Below are 24,051 nucleotides of genomic sequence, written 5' to 3'. Positions count from 1 at the left end.
ATTGATCAATACTTCATATTTCATATAAAGCTTAAGCCATATCTCCCTGTTCAAATATAGGACCAGTTGCAAATGGACCATTTGCTACCTAGGAAAACAGGAAGTATAGTCAGCTTATCTCACTCTTGCTTATCTCCTCCTACACTTACTCATTGCTGTTTCTGACCTTCCCAGGAAACTTCATAGTTGTAAAACTGGTACTATTATAAAAAAGGTTTAAGATCTCTGAGCCTAGCAGAAGTGGAATATATATATATTTTTTTTTCTTATGGGCACACTGATAGTTCCCTAATAGCCCCATTAGAAATAACGGATCAAATTTCCTATGATGAGGATGACACATTTTTTTCTTTATCTGTCTGGTGCCTATCCAAACTTGATTGATTCCTATTTGTTTTTTGTTAATTTGTCTGTGCAGTTTACTTACACAGACTTTCTCTGTTGGGGGTCACCCCAGGATTTAAAAAAGATTCCAAGCTGACCCTCTCTCCCTCCTCTCCACCATGGAAAATACTTGTACATATTTTTATCCAGACGGACTCTGAAAATGAAATAAAAAAAACAGTCCCAACACAACTTTAACCTTCCTTTGCTCTGAGAAACCCATTTCCTCTTATTTTCTGGGTTTCCCAGACAGGAACCGGATGCCATTCCAGCTTGCTGGGCTTGCTGCTAGAAACACATACCAAGTTCAAGTAGTCTGTAGGAGTCCCTTTTACTACAATTAAACCTAGGAGCTGATACTTTCCGAGTGTGTGTTTAATGATACCAGGACAGCTTTCTCCAAAGAGATCTTCCACACAACATCCTTTGTTGCTCTCAAATCTCTTGACCCCCTATGTCCTCACAGTGCATTCAGGAGACCTGAAACTGATTTTTTGACAACATCCTTTGTAAATTCTGCATATGATCTAATAATTACTTTGTAATAGAGCTCTATTAGATTTTAGTACTTCAAATAAAGCTTCCATTTTTGCAGGTTACTACACCATAAATGTGGGTAATATCATAAGATTTTTCAGTCCACTATCAAAATCTGTTCTTGTATCTTGTATTCAAATAAACTTTGTACATAGGCACATATGTGTGTGTGTTTGGTACATGCATGTACCATTGGCACATATGTGTGTGTGTTTGGTACATGCATGTATTCATCATATAAAAAATTACAGAATGTAGATAGATAAAAAAATCATAAAAGATGAAATACATCCAAAATTCATCTCCCAGGAAAATCTCTATATATTTTATTTTGGCAGTTTCAATAAAAATATATACAAAAATAGGCTTTCTTTTCATCATTCCCTAATAAGTGTGTTCTTTGTACTTGTCCTCCTTACTTTACAAATTGTGATCATCTTTCCCTGTCAGCAAGTGCAAACCAGTTTAATTTTAATGGTAGCATGTGTTCCAGTTCATGGATATATTAACTTTTCCTGAACTAATCCTATATCATTGAATATTTGGATGGGTTTTTTGTCTCTGTGTAAACTACACTATTATGAACAAATTATATGTGTATCATTTATGTTTATTTATTTTCTTAGAAAGGTATACCCCTTTCATTAACCAAATGATATTTCCTCTTTTGGTTTCATTTGCATTTTAATAGGTATTAGCCTTAAGCCAAAAGTAAATATTTAAAAAATAGACATTCAGATATCAGTTAATGGGAAAAGGATATATTTGGGGGACATATTATCCCTTTCTGTTCCTTAAGAAATTTTAGTAATTAGACAATTTCCTGTGACTACCTACTCATAAATCTGAGTCAAATATCTATATGTTGCTTGTATGATAAGGCCTTCTTACTTATAAATATTTGGCAGATAGTCTACAACCAAGAAATATTTTTTAAAATATTCATTTTCAGTGATCCACAGCAATTGATGCTTATGTAAAATTCATTTAAACTTCTCACACTTGCTAAATTAGTTTAGAAATCTTATCTAGTAGTCTTTCTCTGTATTACATAGGTTCATTCTTCTGAATTGTCCCCCAAAAAAATATTTGCCAGAAGATTATAAAATAAACAAGAGAAAAAAATGGATATATAATGTTATTATTTTTTTTCAAAATTCAAGTACAGGTTCACAAAAGTGTAGTTTTTTTTTTTGAAATACATATCTCATATCTCAATACAAAATACACATAAATACAAAGTACATATCTCAGATATTTCATAATTTCATCCCTCCTAATATTGAGGCTATTCTGCACATTTTGAGAAATAGAACAGTGATGTAGAACTTACATGCTTTTGTTTTTCTGGAAATTCACATTATGACAAGTTATTTGCTTGAGAAAAAAACTGCATTATAAATGTCGACAGGTTTAAGAAAATATGACTACACTAATGATGTCAAGCTGGAATTCTGCTCTTATCTAACATTTAGTCTCAGTTACCTGCACAATCGGTATTATTGTATTAAAGACAACCGCTTTCAGACTAAAATTGCACTTTTAGGAAGTAATGATCTAGGATATTCAATACAATGCACAAAATTGCAAAATTTATTTTATTATCAAAAGTTGATAATTTAAAGATTAGGCCTAAAATTTTTCAATGTAAATTTTAAAAATAAATTTAAAAGTGACCTAATTACATCTTTAAAAAGTATCTAATTACATTTTTCCCCTTTGAATAAAATTGCTTCTCTGTGTGGTTTGTTTAAAAATTTTAAATAAATTAAACCTACAGCAACAACAAAAATTATTTCTGTTGTTGAAAAAGACAAATTCCTTGTGACACGTACATGTGTAGCAAAAGCATTCAAGTCAAGGCAACTTTAAAAAATTACTAATTGTTTAATATTTAGAGAAGCAGTGTTTTACTTACTATAGGTTATCACTTTATGGTACTCCTTTACATAAACCGCGTTCATAATATTTATTATTGGGGAGAAAAAAAGTGATCCTGCGCCTTTAATTTCCCTTTCTGAGAGAGAGAAGGCTGCACACCGCTGACAGGCTCACTTGTTCCCGTCTTTAATGTGCAATCTGTTTTCTCCAGCGGAGGGCACTCAGTGTATCACAAACTCAAGCATTAGCACCAACAAGCTCTGAGCATCATCAGTCTCTGGAAAGCCTTCTGAATTAGACAAGGGCTGCCTCTCAGCACAGCTACAAAACACTTTAAACCTGACCAGCTAAATGGATAAACCCAGCCTGCATAGCTTTTAAACTGGGGTCTCATACAGCACAGGAGGCCTACTTGCTTCAAGGACTGAAAACCTAGAGGATGAATTGCTTTATCTGGGAATGGCAAAAGCCAGAACAATAAGGAATGCCAGGTATTCTGAAGATTTTTTTTTTTTTTCCTCTCTTTTTACAGAGAAGTTGGTTACCTTCAGGATGGGCTATAGCTCTTTTGCAGAGATTGCCAGTTCCTACTGATGGGTCTCTTGTGAATTACACAATGGTCCTCAGAGCCTAGAAGCCCTCCCCCGGTCTCCCAACACTTCCTTCTCCCTGCCCCCCATCCCACCCCATGCTGTTTTTTTCATATATGTATATGTATTTTTTTGCCTGTCCTCTCCGGAGAAGTTTGTATGGGGCTCCTAGCTCACATGCTGGATCAGAATGGTGTGAACGGTAGCCGCACTGTGTCATGAAGGTGGTGGTGGTTTCAGCCCGTGAGACCAAATAAGAAGAAAACTGAGAGAGAGGGGAACCGTTTTTGGATGACAAAGGATGGGTAAGTGAACTTTTGTTGTTTCCTCCTTAGCAAAGCTGATCCTCTTGGCTCCTTATCCTTAGTCGTGGCATTTGCTGATAAAAGACAGGGAAACCGGCAAAAAGCAGCAGCCTCTGAGTTTGTCAGTTGACTCTATAGTTGCTATTATATTTTTAGATCATTTTCCTTTTCGTAGTTTTTTTTTTTTTTTTTTAATTCGTAAATGCATAACACGGACTTAGACTCGAGAGAAATATCTTTAAGACTGTCTCTTCTGCGTGTGTATTCATAGCTTGGGAATTGAGCATGAGATAAATATTGTGTTTGCTTTTATTTTTTGATAATGTTAACCATGCTTGTATTTCTGGTCGCTGTCAGGAAAATTGTTATTAACACTTTACTGCGTGTGTGTAGGGGTGGGGTCGTCACTTTTATCAGAGGTCGCACAAGGGCTTGTTTTATCTTTGAAGCTGTATCCTGAACACAGCTTCCAAATTTCAAGCAGTCATTTGCCAGTCTTATTTTTTCAAGTGTGACTGGCTCCCCCCCAGCCCCCCCCTTCTCCTGTCTGGGAGAGCTGGAATGTATTTCAATGAGTCTGTATCTGGCAAGAGGACAGAGAGCAAGATCAGGTTTCAAATAGAAAAAAAAAAAATAACCAGTTGAGTAAAAGGAGAGTTTTGTTGTTGTTGTTGTTGTTGTTAAGGGTTTTGCTGATTGCTTCCTGGTTAAAATTATGAATATTTAAGAGAAATAAACTGCAACACACAGTAGTTTTTGTATTTGTTTTTCTGCCAGTAAGAATAATAAATCTGTTGACAGAAGAAAAAAGTCTCTTTAGATATAATGACTTAGAAATGCAGCATGAGTACCAATAGATTGTAACTTTGCAGGTTTTTGGAAGTTAATGGAGGTAGGGGAGGAAAAAAGTCAGTGAGAAATTTGAGCAGGTTGGAGTGGGGGAGGGGAATGATAGTTTGCAGTTTACTTGTTTATCCAACAAATTTGCAAAAGCAACTGGTTGAAAAATAACACTAAAACTAATATCATACAAGATTGTTTTGCATTTTATGCAAATATTTAATAAAAATTTGATGATCTTAACTTTGGACTGTTCTGTATTATCAGTAGTCAAGGCTCTGAGTCTGGGTATCACTGGGCAGAAGTGCCACAGAAGGTAGCTCTCCCTGAATGTTGAGAGCATATAGGCTTATTAACATGTTGAGAGTTCCTTGCACCGTTATTAGTCCTCATACCATGCTTCATTGGCTGCCCATGCCAGTCCTAGTGCTATTTTTTCAGAGCTCATATATTGTTTTTCTATTATGCAATAAGGATACAATTTCAGGCAGGGCAAACTTGGGTTACCTTGACAGCTTACTGAAGCTCCTTTGCCAAATCCCAGCCTGTTTGCTCAACTAGAAAAAACATACAAGTATGGGGTTTAGGAAGTCACATTTTTGCCATTACCAGAAGAATTAGTCTTCCTCCTTTTGGTACTGGTGTTCAACTGAGTGACTAGCCGATGTGGATGTTATTGTTATTAAAATGTCGGCATTAAGTGATAAGACAGGCTCTGCGCTTTTCAGTGTTGATGTACACATGAACTCCTGAAACTCCGGGAAGCTTTTCTTGGTTCTACAACACAGTGGTGATTTGAAAATCAAGGAAGAAAAAATGAAACCTAAATGGCAAACATGCAACACTGAAGACAACAAGGCTTTAAATGTTAAACATGTTGTCCCTAAATCAACTGTCCCATTACTACACTAGATGAAATGCCCCTGATATTGGTAAGCTGGTGGTGATTTATATTAATAGCTTTACAATGTGCATTTGTCTTTTTTTTTAACATTGTAGGTTTCCGTTTAATTACGCAGCTGAGAGGCATGCGTGTGGTGCTAGTGCTACTTTCTACGCTGCTGCTTGTTATGCTTACGGGGGCTCAGAGAGCTTGCCCAAAGAACTGCAGATGTGATGGCAAAATTGTGTACTGTGAGTCTCATGCTTTCGCAGATATCCCAGAAAACATTTCTGGAGGATCACAAGGCTTATCATTGAGGTTCAACAGCATTCAGAAACTCAAATCCAATCAGTTTGCCGGCCTTAACCAGCTTATATGGCTTTATCTTGACCATAATTACATTAGCTCAGTGGATGAAGATGCATTTCAGGGCATCCGTAGGCTGAAAGAATTAATTCTAAGCTCCAACAAAATTACCTATCTGCACAATAAAACCTTTCACCCAGTTCCCAATCTCCGCAATCTGGACCTCTCTTACAATAAACTTCAGACATTGCAATCGGAACAATTTAAAGGCCTTCGGAAACTCATCATTTTGCACTTGAGATCCAATTCATTAAAGACTGTGCCAATAAGAGTTTTTCAAGACTGTCGAAATCTTGACTTCCTGGATTTGGGTTACAATCGTCTTCGAAGCTTATCCCGAAATGCTTTTGCCGGTCTTTTAAAGTTAAAGGAGCTCCACCTGGAGCACAATCAGTTTTCCAAGATCAATTTTGCTCATTTTCCACGTCTTTTCAACCTCCGCTCGATATACCTACAGTGGAACAGGATTCGCTCCATTAGCCAAGGCTTGACATGGACTTGGAGTTCCTTACACAACTTGGATTTATCAGGGAATGACATCCAAGGAATCGAGCCGGGCACATTTAAATGTCTGCCCAATTTGCAAAAATTGAATTTGGATTCCAACAAGCTTACCAATATCTCACAGGAAACTGTCAATGCATGGATATCTTTAATATCCATCACTTTGTCTGGAAATATGTGGGAATGCAGTCGGAGCATTTGTCCTCTATTTTATTGGCTTAAGAATTTCAAAGGAAATAAGGAAAGCACCATGATATGTGCAGGACCTAAGCATATCCAGGGTGAAAAGGTTAGTGATGCAGTAGAAACATATAATATCTGCTCTGAAGTCCCAGTGGTCAACACAGAAAAATCCCACCTGGTGCCCCAAACTCCCCAGAAGCCTCTGATTATCCCTAAACCTACAATTTCCAAATTTGACCCCACCCAGACCACCCTTGAAACACCAACCCCCTCCCCAGGGTTTCAGATTCCTGGCACAGAGCAAGAGTATGAACATGTTTCATTTCACAAAATTATTGCAGGGAGCGTGGCTCTCTTTCTCTCGGTGGCCATGATCCTCTTGGTCATCTATGTGTCTTGGAAACGCTACCCAGCAAGCATGAAACAACTTCAGCAGCACTCTCTTATGAAGAGGCGGCGGAAAAAGACAAGAGAGTCTGAAAGACAAATGAATTCCCCTTTACAGGAGTATTACGTGGACTACAAACCTACAAACTCTGAGACCATGGATATATCCGTTAATGGATCTGGGCCCTGCACATACACCATCTCTGGCTCCAGGGAGTGCGAGGTATGAACCATGATCCTCCTAAAAGCATTTCTACTGCGGGGAAGGAGAGGTAAATGTTTGAAGCGCTAGAGGTGTCTCTAATCACTAGAAAGATTAATGACCCTTTTGCTTTTGGGTTTTGCTCAGTGTGAAAGGTTACTTAATTAAATTACAACCACCAGGAAGTTGACTGCTATTTTTTTTATGGTTGAAATTTGAAGGAAGTTCATTCAAGGATGAGATTAAGTTGGAATAAAGCACTCTGTTACAACATTTTTTTTTTTTTTAACAGTTTGTATACAGGGGTTGGACTTAACCAGACACACAAACAAAACTCTTTCATTTTAAAATTTATGTCTCTTTCTTGTTTGACTTTTGTAATGGAGTAAAGAAGGAGGGGCCAACTTAATTTATAAACAGAGTGATTTTACCAAAATTCCAGGAGGTAATGAAGATTTAAACCAAAGAGCAATTTACCCAAGGGTTGATTTGTTGTACATTTTTAATTTTTAATTAAAGCATGCAACAGGGATCTCACAGGGATAACTGTTTTTGTGTTACTTGCCATTTAGTTATTATACCAGCACAGAGAATGTCAGGGGCCTACCGTGTAATTGTATTAGGCTTTTAAAGATGTCTGTCTTCCTCCCTTTCTTCCTCTCTCCCGCCCATCCATTTCTTATTTCCCTTCCTTCTTTCTTTCCTTCCTTCCTTCCTTCCTTCTTTCCTTCCTTCCTTCCTTCCTTCCTTCCTTCCTTCCTTCCTTCCTTCCTTTTTTCTTATTTTTCTTTTCCTTTTATTCTTTTTTTAACTTACTGGACATAGATCACTTTTTTCAAAGGTTTTCTTAAGTGCTAGCTATTTGTATGTAATCAGAATGAAACTTAAATTCCATATTTTGGCTTTGTCCCTGGAAATTAAAATCAGGTCATGATGTTGTGGATGATTTAGCAATAACATAATGACAGGCATAGCAGGGACTGTTTGTCAGTGTTGCTGTCATCCAAAAGAAATAATGTGTATTCTTGTTAAACTTATCCAAAACTAAGTGATGCAATTACTCAAATAAAAAGAGAGAGAGATTTGACTTCTGGGTATTTTCCCTTTCTGTAATATTAGCCTCAAATTAAGGCATTTCATGTTATACTATTTTCATTTTCATGAGAATAAGTGTGGACCCAGTTTCTGATTATTTAATTTAAAGATCACTTATAGGAACATGTTTATGAATGGAGAAATAGTCACAGATTTCAACTTGTCGATATGTAATACTAGATGCAAATTATTTTTTTATTGGTAAAGTTGGTCAAAAAGTGCAAAGACTGTCACTGCCAGGTCATTGTTGCTGGAATAAACTAGTGAAGAGAGATTAAGTTCTGGTCCTATGTCATCTTAATATCCAATTTTAGATAATTACTTTTTCAAAAGAAAGTTTTAATGAATATGTAAACACTTGCCTTTCTTAACACTCATTATAACAGTTGGAAAATATAATTTGTCCTTTGATAATATATACTCAAATCTTTCCATAGTCTAAATGCAGATGCTAATAAAAATGTTTTCAGACAAAGCACTAAGTTTGAAATAATCTCCAACTCAGTATAATTTGGAATATGGAGCTATTCTTCAGAGTTCATTTTCTCTTTTTTTTTTGTCAGTGATTGAAAATGAAAAAAGTAATCCTAGATAATAAATCCCTAAAAGAAACCTACCTGTATATGCAATTACCCTTAAATATTAAAGAACAAAAGATTTTATATAAAAGTCTAACAAGGCTTATTACTTTTATTGCAGGGTGACATTTATGCAATATATGTGAATATTAGTAAAACAAATTAAACTTTTATGCTAGAATCTTATAGTTTGAGATCCTTTTAAAGGCTAATTATATAAAAGGAAAAGAAAAATTTAGGACCATACATTCATTTTCTCTCGACTTTTGTAGTAGAAAGGTGACTTTTATTTATAAGCATCACCAAAAAAAAAAAAAAAGAAAAGAAGAAAAATTCTTAAAGAACTTGGATCTAGAACAATGACTCTAAAACCTTTCCAGAGACCTTAAATTTCCAAGATTATTCCTTTGGACACTGCAAGCATTACCATAATAGGAACAACATAAAAATCTGTTTTATTCTGTAAGAACATGAGTGTTTTAAAACTTATTTGGATACTATATATGTTATGTAGAGTGGAGTTTATGGCCATGAAATTGTAGTGGCAGTGTTGGGGATGAATGTGGAATTAAGACGTTAAGTAATGAAGAATTTAACTAAATATTTTAATGAAGCTATTGAGTCAAAATGGCAACCCCACTGAAGTAGATCAAACTCTCCATGCCCTAAAAAGGAGAAAATGCTAGTCTATGCTTTTAAGACCGTAACTCCAGTTTTGTGTGAGGAGTCACACAAAAACTTTACATTTAACTGATTAATTGTTTTGAAACACAAATACACAAATACACAAAAACAAATATTGCAACTGCCACTCCCTTTTTTTGACAGAATGTTCAGCGTATTACAGTTATAGGTGGATATAAGAAATGAAAAAAAGAAAATTCTTAGAAATTCATTTGAAAACCATAATTTCCTCTTACTTCTTTGTCATGTCAGAGTAAGATGTCTCCTGTTGAGTAAAGTTCTCTACAAAATGAAGCTAAGAGAGAGGAATGATGTGTCCAAGATTATTTTTTAGGATACTAGTGATATGCTGAGTTTTAGTCTGATGTTGTCTTCATAAATCTCAATAGCTTAGAAAAATAAACAACCATTAATATATTTTAATATAATTTTTATGTAGTTTTTAAATTTAAAATGTCAAACTCTACCCAGTAAAGCCATAAATATTTAACTAGAAAACTTAGCACTGTATGCTAATTTTCTAAGATAGTGCCTTGAAAAAAATTTCATTAAATTGAAAATTCCACTTATATACTGTTATATTCAGTTATCATGATCTAAATATAGTTTATTTATTTTGTCTATTTCTTTAAAGAACAACATAAAATATTAAGATTTATGATTAGAATGATGTCTGTGAGTCCCCACACAAATATAGCATACAGTTTACAAAGTAAATAAGTTTGGTTATATTCTTTACAAGTTTTAATTTTGAAAAGTCCATGTGCACATTCTACACTAATAAATGGAAGGAAAATATTATAATTTGGGTAGTAAAAATCTCATACCTATGAAAGAGAAATAGAGTAGATAGTTATGAATAATTAATATGATATATGGCGCAACTCTAATAGATAGTACATTTCACTCATCATACTTTGAGTGGATCAGTGTGTTTGGTTGAACTGAATCATTTAATTTGTCTGCCTCAATATGTGCTCAGTAAAGAGAACTTAAAACCAAAAGGATACACTTTGCCTAAAACTTAGTAAGGTATAATTAAAAGAGAAAATTGCTAATACTTTTGAAAATAGCTTGTGAACTTTGCATAACTTTATCTCATTAGAAAATATAATAGGAATTATGAAGTTACTTCATTTCTCACACCAAATTTTACATTAAAATTACATAGAAGAAATATTTGAATATCTAGTTCTTCTAGGATATGTTTATCAACTGAAAATAACAAGAACCTTTATAAAATTAGTCATTGTGAATATAGAACAAGAGATAATATTTTAAGTTTGTGTTTTAAATTAAAAAAATGAAATTGGTAAAACCTTAAAATGAATGAAAGTGGTCCCTAAAGAAATACTTGATCCAAGGTTTTTAAAAGTTAAGTAATTGAAATGTAAATTTAATGATCCTATAAAATACTAACAGTGCTGGTGTTAGGAAAATGGGAGTATAGGTTACGTTAGATATACGTTTTCTAAATACTTGATATTTTGGTTATACTCTTCAAAGTCAAGTAAAATATAAATATATTGGTTATTTTAGGATGTATATTATTTCTTTCACTGCTGTGCAGTGGGCAGTGCGGACCATTTCGAAGAGTTTATATTTATATCTATTGAATGTATGAGGTCAGGTCCAAACTACTGATTTAAGGGGGTTATTAACATCTTTCTACACTTTAAAATTGACATTTTGAAATATATTGAATGAATTTCTAAGAACTCAAAAGCATAATATGTTCAAAGAGGTTTCAAAGTGAAGCAGGGCCAGTATCATTGAGTTTAATTTATACCTTACCAATATAAAGTTATAGAAAATAAACTTTATTTTGTTGACTGACTATTAGTGTATCATGTTAAAATGTTATAATTGAAACTGTACTTTGTATATTCACATAAATTAAATTTATGTGTATATATATGTGTGTTTATATGTATGTGTATGTGTTCATATACAGAGAGAATATATCTCCATAAAAATTTTTGTCCAGTTTGAAGATTTGAAATATTAGTGAAAAAATTGGTTAAAATTACCAGAATCTGTTAGGAACATAAGATAAATATTTAATCAGCTCTAAAATGATAAGTATCTTATGTCTAGATAGTCTAATATTAAAAAAAAAAAGATTTAAACTACATATTGTCATTTTTGATCTTGACTTTGGGCTGGTCACTTCATTTATCTGTGACCCATCTCTAAATGAGGGTATTCAGCTACCACAATACATTTCAAATCAAAACATTCCTCAGATTAGTAAACTTTGTATTATTTCTCTGATTGTTCCCAGGACCACAATAGGAAGATGGGATATGTGCTTAAAAAAAAAAAATTGAGCTATTTATATTCATCGTCAATGAGAAAAGAAGGAACTCCTTGAGTTAATTAAAAAAAAAAAAAAAAAGGCCTGCTTAGGCAAACAGTCATACAATTTCTTTAGGCTTGAGAGGAAAGTACATAACACACACGCGCGCGCACACACACACACAAATGCACACATGTGCACACATGAGAAGACACACACTGTAATTTATATATCTTTTAAATCCTGCAGGTAACTAGTTATTTTGAAACCATTTAAAATATGATTTTTTTAATCGATATTTTGAATTTGCTCCAATTAAAATCTATTTGTGAATAGTGTTTTCATTAGAATCTCTAAGTGGTAGTGGTAAAAAGTGACAGCTGCCAAGAAAGCCTGACATGCTAATTTAAAAAAGATTTTAAACTGACGATAAAGAGTTCAATTCCTTTTTCTAGAATTAGACTCATATTCACATCTTATGGACAAGGTGTTAATAAATTGTTTCTCTCTAACATCCCAAGTTGAGATATCCGGAATATGTATAGCTTTCGACACACCCTATTAATCTTTACATGATTCCAGAATTTTTCCTTTTGAAACTTTTCTGTATTCAGTAGAATCGAGTCTTTCTAGTTCTCAGAAACTACATTTATGTATAGTTTATACTTTGGAAGTTACTTGGTAATATCAGCATTGGGGACGGTGACTCATCAGAATTTTCGTGTCTCTAGAGTTTCATGAATCATTAAATCAAAGTGAAAGAGTGATAATCTGTATATCACCAGATACTGTGAGTTTTGAAAAATTATTATGTCTTTTGATCAGTGAAAAGCATGAAAATGATGTTGAATATTTTTTAAAACTTAAAATTGCTTTTTATAGTACCAAAAAAATTATCATTCATTGGGTCAGTTTAATAAAATCTCAGTATTTTTAAAATGAAAAAGATATTATGAGGGTATTTTTCTCATGGACTCATGCCATTAAAATTTTAACTGTAAATTAAGGACGGTTGAGAAAAAGCACAGTATTTCTTATAGTATCAAAATCTCTGGTTTTTTAATAAACTGCTTTAATATGCTTGAAACTGCTCAGTATGTGCCAAAACTATGATTTATACTCCTGCTAAATAGTTTAAAAAACAATGCTTTCACTGTCAAGAGAAATTAAAGTCAAAACAAATGTGAATATGGGAACTTAGTCCTTTAAAAGACAGATATTTGACTTTAAGTCAAATCTTACATATTAATAAATACTTGTAAATACAAGATTTGGGAATGAAATGAGAGCAAAGCTGATACACAGTAACAAAACAGTAATGGTGAGAATATAAAAATTATTTTTAAAAATCTTTTCTAAAAATTGTGAATAAGCTAGACTAAAAGGAAAACACTGAACAAAAGCTAAAGCCTGGCTATCAGATAAATAATAAACACATGCATAACCAAATAAGATTATGATATTTGACATTATTGTTTGTACATGAAAATGAGATGCTTTATATTTTAATTCTATATAAATGGTATTCTTAAAAATAATATCAAAGTAACTTTGAAATATAGTTGCATTTAAACAACCATGTAAAATTAAACACCCATATATCTCACATAACTATTTCTAAAAAACTACTGCATACAGACAGTAGATTATACTTTTGAATAAACTCTGTTCTTTACTAACTTGTTCAGTTCGCATGAATTGCCTCAAAAGTAAATATTTGCGGGAGGCATTAAAAAAAATTTAAAGACATCAAAATAAGTTTATTTCTGTTGTCATTGCCTCGGTTTATTATGTTTGTTTTCTGAATTTGCAGGAATTCATACCACTGTCCCTTGGAAGGTTCTTTTCTCTCCTTTACTTCCGTCTTTTGTGTATTAACTGAATTCTCAAACCTCAGAGTTAGGGGTAAAGATGTAATCATTAAATACAGTAAGAAGGTTTATCTTTTTTCTTTTCTTTTTTTTTTTTAAATATAAATTGTGGTAGTAGAAGAAAATAAGGTGCAGTAAACATTTTTATCACTTTGATTTTAAAAGAAAATTTTAAAATAAAGTAACTTTAACATCAAAGTGAAACTTTCTACACAAACTCATAGTTATCATTTTAATCTAATAGTTCAATGGTCAAAATCGTCAAATCATTGAATTTAAAAACTAAAAAGTATTAATTTTTACAGTATATTTAAATTCAAAGCAGACAAGATAAAACGAATGTTGATAGATTTGTTTAAGAAAACTCACTCTGTCTTAAGATCTTAGTAAGCCAATGTATATGTCCAAATAGGAATATGTAGAGTCATGAATTGCTTCCATTTTGGGGTCATTTTTAAGGTTAAAGCAAAACTATGTAGAAACTAATTTTGGAATAACAAATGATACAAAGAGAGAAAAAGACTGAAATTGTTTGATTTTGGAAAGTCAATGCATTTAATTTATATTCACTGTATATTTAGATTTTAAAGTATAACAATTTTTGTTTTGCCATCTTCTTTTAAAATTATCATCCAAAAGAACATTGAGATTATAATTATTTTATTAAAACTGTTTAAGCAAAAAAAAAAAAGATGAGCAACAGTCTTTGGTTATAAATTCTATGCTTGCTTTTCAATTCCTTCCTCCTCCATCAAGTCTCTCTTCTGAAACATTGGTTCTTTAATTTTCTCCCAGAGATCTAATTATTTATGGTACTGGAGGTTATTGAAAGTTGACTTTTTATTTCATTCATCTGACTTCTATTAAATACATGTATGTTCATATTGAAGCCCTGAAAATATCGCTTGTTTGTTTTAGCATACATTTGATCATGATGAATTTTACTATTAAGTATTTGATATTTATAATTTTCTATCAATTTGATATTTGCAATTTTAAATCGACACCAACTATTGTTAAGTGTTTCTAATAAGACTTAAAAAAAGAAAAAATAGAAATAGAAATTAATTATGCCTGAGTTTTCTTTTAGTATGGTTTCCATAGATGAAAAATTGTTATTTTCTTCTGTGTTTATAGGTCTGTGAAAGTAATAGCAGAGAGGTCAGCTTTAAAGTATTTTGGGGTGATGGTCAGACCACAACATGGACCAAAATTGCATTGGTCCAGTGGTTAGATCAAGGGGTGAAAAAAGAGGTCTCAGAGATTTGAAACTGACTCACTTTACTTCTGTAATATTGGACAAGTAAATATATATCTGACCTTTCTGTGATATAATTTTTCCATCTATTGAACTGGGATAATAACTTTCCAACTAACTTGTTGAAATGATTAATGAGCTGCTATTTGAAAACCACTCTGAACTCCTTCATAAAAAGCTTCAGTGTAAATATAAATGATTATTAGCCATAAGCCCTACTGTCTACTGAAAAATGCAAAATATAATGTGGCTGTATTATTTTCATTGTTATTATTATTATAATGATGGTTATAATACTCCCTGATGTAGAAACAAGTGTTGTGGTTACATTTTTACTAAAGCGAATAATAAACCTGACCTTTCAGTCCCTTGTCTGAGCTGTAATTTAGTTTGGGTACCAGACACACTAATATTTAAATAATACCCCAGGATTTGTAAAATACTCCCTTTGCTGAATATCTTATTCAGATTTCAAAGAAAGCAGCATTTACAATTCTTTTATTGGTATTAATGCTAAAAAAGAAATGGGTTATAGAAACAACTTATAAATTTCCAATCTGATCAAGTTTTGCCTTCAGTTCATTTTCTTAACCAGTGGTGGCAGTTTTAATTTCTTTTAAACTTTTATTCTCAATGAATGGGAATTTTCAAACAGTATATAGGATATTTCTCATTAATAAGGAGTTAATATGTGACATAAGACCCAATATTTCTCCGGCATGCATATTTGGTTGAATATAATATGAGTTCTTATTTTTACATAAGTATATTATTATATGATTCCTATTGTCCCAATACTTGTAATATATTTAAAAGTGAAATACATTTCTTTTTAAGTTTCCCCATAGAATAGATCCTGTGACACTGTCGTATGCTATGAAATAGAGAGCACCACTAGGTATAGGTCCTTAACAAAAACAAACACCCTACATGCAAAAGAAAAATTTTATCTAGAGAAGACCATGCGTTCTTTGTGATTAGAAAGGCAGAATCACTCCAAATTTTAAGAGTTTACCAGTAGTTGAATATGTCTCTTCCAATTATGTATCCTGGAGCCAGGAAAATAACAACAGACTCGCTGGACTCACTGTGAAATGGACCTGAACTAAGAATTCATTAATGGCCATGAGCCCCCACTCTGGCTATGGGACCACCATCATGTTTTGGATCTCACTTCAGAGGCAGTGTCCAGTAATCTCGCAAAGTAATCTGATTACTTCACTTTCCCTAGTGCGCAAACACCTTGGTAAATAGCTGTCTGTCCCTTTGGGGAAGGCCAGGATAAAGATTAAGAGTACACGTTTGACAGTTTAGCAAGGTCTTTCCTCCTGTGCATCCGACCTGCCTTTTATTCAAAGAGTTCTGGATTTGTAAACTGACTCAAGTCTGGGAATGGCTTATGGGGCTATGATGCTGTGTGTGTGTGTGTGTGTGTGTGTGTGTGTGTGTGTGTGTGTGTGTGTGTGTGTGTTTAGAGTTACATTTATATAGTATTCGTGTGTGTGTGTGTGTGTGTGTGTGTTTCAAGTTAAACTTCTATTTACTTGGCCTAGCACTCTTCCATGTATATATAGATCAAGTAAGAATTTAATAGACTGCTCATGTGCTTTTTTCCTAAGGATACTGTGATTAAATACACAACATCATAGGTTACTTTGAATCAAATTACTTTTATTACTACTTTGACTTTGCTGTTCCTTATGGTAAACCTACCTATCTTCTCTTTGGCCATTAAGTGCTGTCACTAGGCCCATGCCACTGGGGATCTCATTTTTCCCATTGCATTTAGGGATGCCAGTTCAGTGGAAGCAATTCCCACTGTTGTTTCTGACCTCTAGCAAAGAGTGACCTTACTTTCCCAGTCTCTTTTCCCCTCTCCGGTTGCCAGGTTGTCAATCAGTTTTTACATTTACATCTATAGTATTCTAATTATATTTAAAAAATTGTTTTTTTGAGAATCACTGCTTAGACTCCAATCTTGAAACTTAAAAGATAAGAGAATGTAAATGTAAATTTCTAACCTTTAACAAGTTGTAATTCCACTGGCTGTCTATCTACTCATGGTCTGTCTCCAATCATTCTCCAAATGATTGGTGAATAAAAGATGATTTTAAATCAATATTTCAACTTTTTGTCCCTTTAATTTTGGCATAACATCTTTCTTGAGAATATGTATTCCATTCTCCACCAAAACATGAGGATTGGCAAGGATCATTCTTGTAGAAAGAAGATAGTATCCATTCTCTCTCATTGCATTTCTTACTGAAAATTTACTGAAACATAGTGATTAATCACAAAAGCAAATAAACTATTTTATTAGTGTTATCAGAATATCCCTTTTCTATTGATACTAAACAGGTAAATATTATTCTGAAATATGAACAAATATAATTTTGTGAATTAACTGGACATATTTTTTATTATTTTCTAATTTGAAATGAATACTTCTATAGAAAATGTTGAAAACATGAGGTTATTTACAAAAATAAGCAATTATCAAAAATTTTATTATTCAGTGGTACTTTAAAAATTCTGCTATATTTAGCTTCTATCATATGCACATGTAGGTAAATATAGATGTCTATAAAATTAATTTAGCACTGAGAACTGTACATATAGATTTATACACATATACATTGAAGTTCAAATTTTATGATGAATAGAATCGTTTTTAAAATATTTTTTGAATTAATCCCTAAGATGTGTCATGTTTTACTTATACCTTCCTTTTGTTGGACATTTTTGATGCTTTGTTTCACTATGATAAATAATTCTCCAGTGACTTCCCCATCTTGATAGATTATTAGAAGATAAAATTCATAATCAAAGAATAAAAACTTTAAAATTAACTTATATTGCCAAATCAGTCTCTAAAAAATATATTTATATTACCAAATGCATTGTACAAGAGTTATCATTTTCTCACATATACACCATTATTTATTAACTTTCATTTAACAAATTGACACATTTTATTTTTAGCGTTTAATACATCTTTAGCAAGAGTACGGTAGTATTTTTGTATATGTCGTTATTGAATTTCTTATTTTGAAATATGGTATATGAATAGTCTATGAGGTCTACAATAGTATAGTTTGCAGTATGTTTTCTTTCATTGCTTTTATTTTTAAAAAGGCCTTTCTCATCCTGTATATGAGTAAACAGTCAAATTTTTATCATTTGTTCTGTAGGTTTATATTTATATTTATTTAATCTACCTAAAATATTCCTTAGTATGTCATGTGAAACATAGTCCTAGTTACTTTTTTCTCACTAAAAAATTATACTTTTCCAGTGTGTTTTACCTAATATTAATGTACAATTTTCATATATCTCCATTAATTTTGTTCTTTCTATATTCTTCCCATGGGTTCACTCTCTATTCTTGTATCAGAATCATATTTTTATACTATTATAGTTTTTAAATATATTTTAATTTTTATAAATGTATATTCATACAACTAAATTCCACATATTAAATAAAACTGTTTTGGTTATTCTTTGCTATTTTTATTTAAAATAAAATTTTGACTTTTTTTACCGAAAACACACACACATACACACACACACACACACACACACACATGCACTATTTTGGTTGGGATTATGTGGATCTATGAATCCATAAGAGAATAATTTAAATCTCTACAGTTGTCAAAAGGAAATGCAATGGATGGCATAAAAATGGCATAGATCTCCATTTATATTAGCCATTTCTTACGTCCTGAATAAAAATGAGTTGATTTGCTTTATTTTAAAATTATAATCCATATATAAGAACATACTTGTGTATGTGTGCATACACATATCAATATTATTAATATTTTGACCAAAGCAACTTCAGTAGGTTATTTTTTTAAAAGTTTATAGTTAAAAGTAATTTTGTAAAATATAAAATATGTTAACTTTCTAATCATTACTTTTCTTATTTATTTTTCTATATTGTATTGACTTACTCTCCTAGAAAAATATGAAATAATTCTCGTTATTTGTAGAAACAGGTTTTTTTTTCCTATTTTAACACAGACCGCCTCCTGCATTTTCATCCATTTTGTCATTCTATGTATTCGCTCACTCATTTATTCAACAAAAATGTATTGTGTGACTACATTAGTAGGTGTTTTTCCCATAATATTCTTTCCTAGATCATTGAGTTTACTTTTGTTTATAGTTTTTAAATCTGTCTTAATAAAGGTGCTCAATGTTATACTCTCTTTATCAGTTATTATATATAATAATTGATCTTTTTTCCTAACTCTGAAATAGTTAAAATTATATAGGAATTATCTTTTTCTTTAAATTAAAAAAAAAATAACCAACCAAACAGTCTTCGTAGTGCGCTTTTTGGATATAATACTGAGAAAACATTATAAATTGTATCTAGATTTGTTTGCCTTTTTTGTGACTTTGAATCAGAATATCAAATTATAGTTTCCTAGAAAAATATTCATTTTATTGAAAATTTAGCATATATGATTTATCTTATGTAATAATTATTCTTAAACGTCTTCTCTAGACATATATTTGTTCATTAAACCACTATGGACTACTGTACTAGAAACTGTAAATGAGGCAGGTGAGTTTTTAGATCCCTACTTTTATAATTTAGAATTAAATCGTTAGATCATTAGGTGTACCTTTTACTTAAGATAGTAAGTCCTTAAATATCTAAAATTCCTCTAGTCTTTTTATATTTTAGTAGTGTCAATTTATTCTTGTTCATAATTGCTAAAGCTTTTCAGACTTATTGATTTTTAATAGAATTTGAGAATTACCATCAGATTTTAGGAAATTATATCAACATTCTATTTCCCAAGATATAACATCACCTATACCTGAAAGAATTCCTCCACCAGTACTCTCATACATCCTAAATAATTTTACCTTATCATTCTTATCTTACCTTTTACTTTCTTTTATAGCAAAATTATTTATTCGATATAGATCAGAGGTTGGCAAAATGTTTCTGTAAAATACCAGGTAGTATTTATTTTAGACTTTGTGAGCCATATGGTCTCTGTCACAACCACTTAAATCTGCCATTGTAGCATAAAAGCAAGCATAGAAAATATGTAAAGGAAGGGCACATCTGTGTCCAAATAAAAGGTTATTTACAAAAAGCAGACAGCAGCCTGGCTTTACCTCATGTCTTACAGTTTGCTGATTCCTTACCTAGATCATTTTCATGAGCTTTGTACATGCTAGAGTCTTATCCTTCAAAAATAAACAACATAGAATTTTCTCCTTACCTGATATATTCCTCTATTAGTGATTTATCTTATTTCCCCTTTCATAGGAAATCTTTCCAAAAAATTCTTCATAAGTCTGCATTTCCTCATCAATCACTACATTCCTCAACCCACTACAATCTGTCTTCAGACCTATCGAGCAATCAAAACAGCTCTTGCTAGGGTGGTTTTCCACCCACCTTATTATCACTAAATTTGATGCCCTTTTTTTTTATCATTTGCCTTACTTTGATATCTCAGTAACATTCACACTTAGTCTTCTCTTCTTTTTCAAATGTTTTCCTTCCTGGAATTCTCATCTCGATCGTCTTTTTTTCATTTCAGCATATTCCTTTTCCATATCATTTTTAAGCTCAAATTCCTCTACCTGTTTTTCTTATAGATCCTTTTCCATATCTTTTCAGCACCATCCTGTACTTTCTCTTATACCACTATGCATTTAAATACTAAAAATAAATGATTTATTTCTCCGTTCTCAACCTCTGAGTTTCCTACATGTATACCATTTGTGTTTGACATCTGAATTAAAATATCTAAGAGATACCTTAAACCCATTTCCAAATCAAACCATGGCCATTCTTTCCAAGCTTTGTTTTTTTTGTTTGTTTGTTTTTTGTTTCTTTTTTTTTCCATTTGGTGGTTCTTGTCTCATGAATGAAGCTGTTTATTTCTGTAAGTCAGATTCATAGGACTCCTCTTTGAACCCAACCTCAACCTCCATAAGCAATCCATTATGAAGTCTCGTTGACTTTACCTCTGAAGTATCTGTTAAATCCATCCATTTCTAACTTTACTAGTACCACCATTTTTTCCTATTTAGTCTCTGTTACTCAGCTCTTGCTCAATTGGATTTTTTTTTCTGTACTGCTCACAAGGTGCTTCTTTCAAAATGAAAGCTAATCTGGCTCTGCCTTCATAGATTCTTTTCAAATCCTACCTCTTGGCTCTCAAACATTCATGCAACGAAGCGTCTACTGGCCTCCTTTCCCTTTTATGTGTCATGCTCTCTCCTTTGACATCCTCATTTTATAAGCCCAGCCCTAGAATGCTGTTCACTCCACTTGGTTAATTCTCATTCATCAGCTCCTCAGGAAGCCACTGCAGAAACCCTTGTATTGTCAGGCTAGCACTGTTTTATTCTTGCTCATCATCACGTTTGTTTGTTTGTTTGTTTTGTTTTGTTTATTTTTTTAAATAATGATTTGATCAATGTCTTGTGATTGTATTTGATTCCAATCTACCGAAGGAGAAATAATTAAATGACTGCTTTTGTTTGACAGTATATCTCCAGTGTCTCATTCCATGTCTTCCATAGCATAGGAACTTCATAAATGTTGAATGAAAGACTAAATGATTGCATACCCAAATTTTACTTCTGTTTATTTTCTGCTTTTTAAAAATAGAATCTCTTCTCTAAAAAGTTTATTTTTTAATTTCTGTCTTGAAAAATCAGTAACTTTATTTATTGTTTGAAGTAAAACTATAACTTTAAGGTATAGATTTGAGTATAGGCTTGTTTTTTAATATGCATTTTTCTCACTGACTTTTATATACCTTTATATAACTTCGATTACCATTTTTCTGGCATATTTGTGTATTTTTATTACACAAAATTAGTAGAAACAAATTGTTTATAATTTGCCATTTTTACTTACTCTTTTGAGTGTATTTATACATCAGTAAGCATTCATCTACAACATAATTTTAGTTCATGGATAATATTGTATATTACTTTACTGTACATGGGTTCCAGTTTTGTTTAGGTGATGGCTTTAACATTTTTGGAATAATCAAACTTAAGATGACCACTGTGCACTTATGTCTTCCTAAATATAATTAATGATTAAAATTATATATTGATATCTCAATTTATCTTCTCTAACATTTAAAAAAAAATTGGTGGTGATCTATTCCAATATAGATGTAAGTAAGGTATTTTTTAAATTTTTACCACTTCGATTACTAATGATATATATATATAATTTCTTATATTTGTTTTACCTTTGTATATTTTATTTTCTGTATTATGCATTCACTTTTTTTTGCCAATTCATAATTTTTATTGACAAATAATAAGTTTTGAATTAATTTTTTAATCCTTTAGCATCTATAAACATCACAGATGTGTTTCTCAGAGCTTGTTATTTATCTTTTAATTATTTTAGGTGGAATTTTTATTGTATAATTAGAAAATTAATTGCATATATTTCAGTTATTCTATATTTTATTTTATTGATTCTGCCTTTTTTGTATGGTACAAATGTTCTCTCAGAAAATATTAAATAAATATTCATTTTCATTTCTTTAATAGTTTCATTGTTTTTTTTGCATGCAGATCATTAATTCAACTCACTTTGTTGTCAAAAATTTTACCTAGTTCCCCAAACTCATTTGTCATTTACTCACAGCAATGAAATGTTTTATTTGTTAACTGACAAAGCTTTAAATACTTATAAGATTCATATATTAAAGTTTTATTCATATATATTTATGTCTTATATGTATGGATTATGTATTCATGTGTATGTTTCCATATATATAAGTATATATGAATACACTTGCTCTTCTATTAAAGGTTTTATTTTCCTAATGCTTTTTTTTATACTGTTTAGTTAATATAATGTTAAATTACATTTCATTATTTATATTTCAAAAATATTTTTGGCTGTCACTTTCATCCTGTGTTTACATTTAATTATAAAAGTCATATGTTTTATATACACATATAAGTGGTTCTTCCCACTATCCTGTTTTCTATTGCCTTTTATGCTCTCCATAACCATATTTTAAAAATAAATCATTGTTAACACTTTGCTCTGTATTCTTCTGGATATTTCCTGTGCATATATAAATGAATATGTTTTTCTTCTGAAATAATATTATACTAGCTGTAGTGACCTAAATTCTGTTTGAATGCTTTTGGATTTTTTTGTTTCATGTAATAAATATATCTTGGACATTCCTCGATGACAGCAAATAAAGATCTATTTTTTTGTTTTTAGTTTATTAAAATTGTTCTCTAGTGGTAGACAAATGAAATATTTGAGGATATGTAGATAAATTTTAGAATTATTATGTCAGTACCCTAATAAAATTTATTTGATACACTTATTGGAATTGTGTTATTTTTAAAGAATAATCTGGAGTGAATTAATATCTTGTAAACTCTAAATCTTTCATTTTAGGATGTAAAATCTCTATTTATGTTAATTTCTATTTGTGAGTTAAATGTATAGCAAAACACTAAAATATTCTGTATATGGGAGAAAATTTATTTTTACATATATTATAATATTTTTTTCTTAATATGAATATGATGAATATTCTTTTCGTTATTTTTCTACTTGTTTTTGCTATTATTTGTATATGTATGTGGGGGAAATGGTATATTTTTAATGTGCCTATTATAACCATAAACAATTAATTCCAATGTGCCTATTATAACCATAAACAATTAATTCCAATTGTGTTTAAATATATTTTCATTGGCTTAATAAACAGGGCGTACTTTATTGATCTATTCGCATATTTTATTAGTCAAATTTCTGAAATGATGTTGAGCAAGTAGGAAGCTCAACAACTTCCCCACTTCTCATTTCCACCGTAGTTCTTTGGAGAAAAATTGTTACTGTGGAGGACTTGGGCCCAAAACATGGAATGTTCAAAGTAATGGAGAAATGTTTACAGCTGATAATAAGACTTCTGGAGGAAGACAATGCAGTAAGGTGGCCTAGCAGCAATTCTCAAATGAGAGTGTTCATACCCTGGTGACATAGATAAGTTGCTCAGAGCTATATCACTTTCTTTAGGATCTTTTATTAAGCTTTCTGTAACTCATAATCTTGTGTGCAGAGACCAAAGAAGCAAAAATAAGCATGTGAGATTGCGGCAAAATGTTAGAAAAGTACTCTGTTTAAATTTGCTCATGGGTTGCATTTAATGATGCCTAGACTGA

General features: G+C 31.6%; 1 protein-coding gene across 3 annotated transcripts in view; it reads left to right on the top strand.

The window, feature by feature from the left end:
• Positions 1 to 2,968: 2,968 nt before the first annotated feature.
• The window catches only part of LRRTM4 (leucine rich repeat transmembrane neuronal 4), a 642,788-nt gene continuing 621,705 nt past the window's right edge, over positions 2,969 to 24,051 (top strand). The window contains exons 1-3 of one of the 3 annotated variants that reach the window (XM_025049549.1): positions 2,969 to 3,293; positions 3,617 to 3,697; positions 5,537 to 7,083. In XM_025049549.1, coding sequence (XP_024905317.1) covers positions 3,694 to 3,697; positions 5,537 to 7,083 — 1,551 coding nt within the window. In that variant the 5' untranslated portion in view covers positions 2,969 to 3,293; positions 3,617 to 3,693. Of the gene's footprint in view, positions 3,294 to 3,546; positions 3,698 to 5,536; positions 7,084 to 24,051 lie in introns of all 3 variants that reach the window. The other 2 variants (XM_025049543.1, XM_025049542.1) reach the window with 2 other exon arrangements.

Source organism: Pteropus alecto, unplaced genomic scaffold (genome assembly GCF_000325575.1).
Source record: "Pteropus alecto unplaced genomic scaffold, ASM32557v1 scaffold100, whole genome shotgun sequence".
NCBI classification, from domain to species: domain Eukaryota; kingdom Metazoa; phylum Chordata; class Mammalia; order Chiroptera; family Pteropodidae; genus Pteropus; species Pteropus alecto.
The sequence above is the reverse complement of the archived record's forward strand: the minus strand, read 5'-3'. Positions and strand labels throughout refer to the sequence as shown.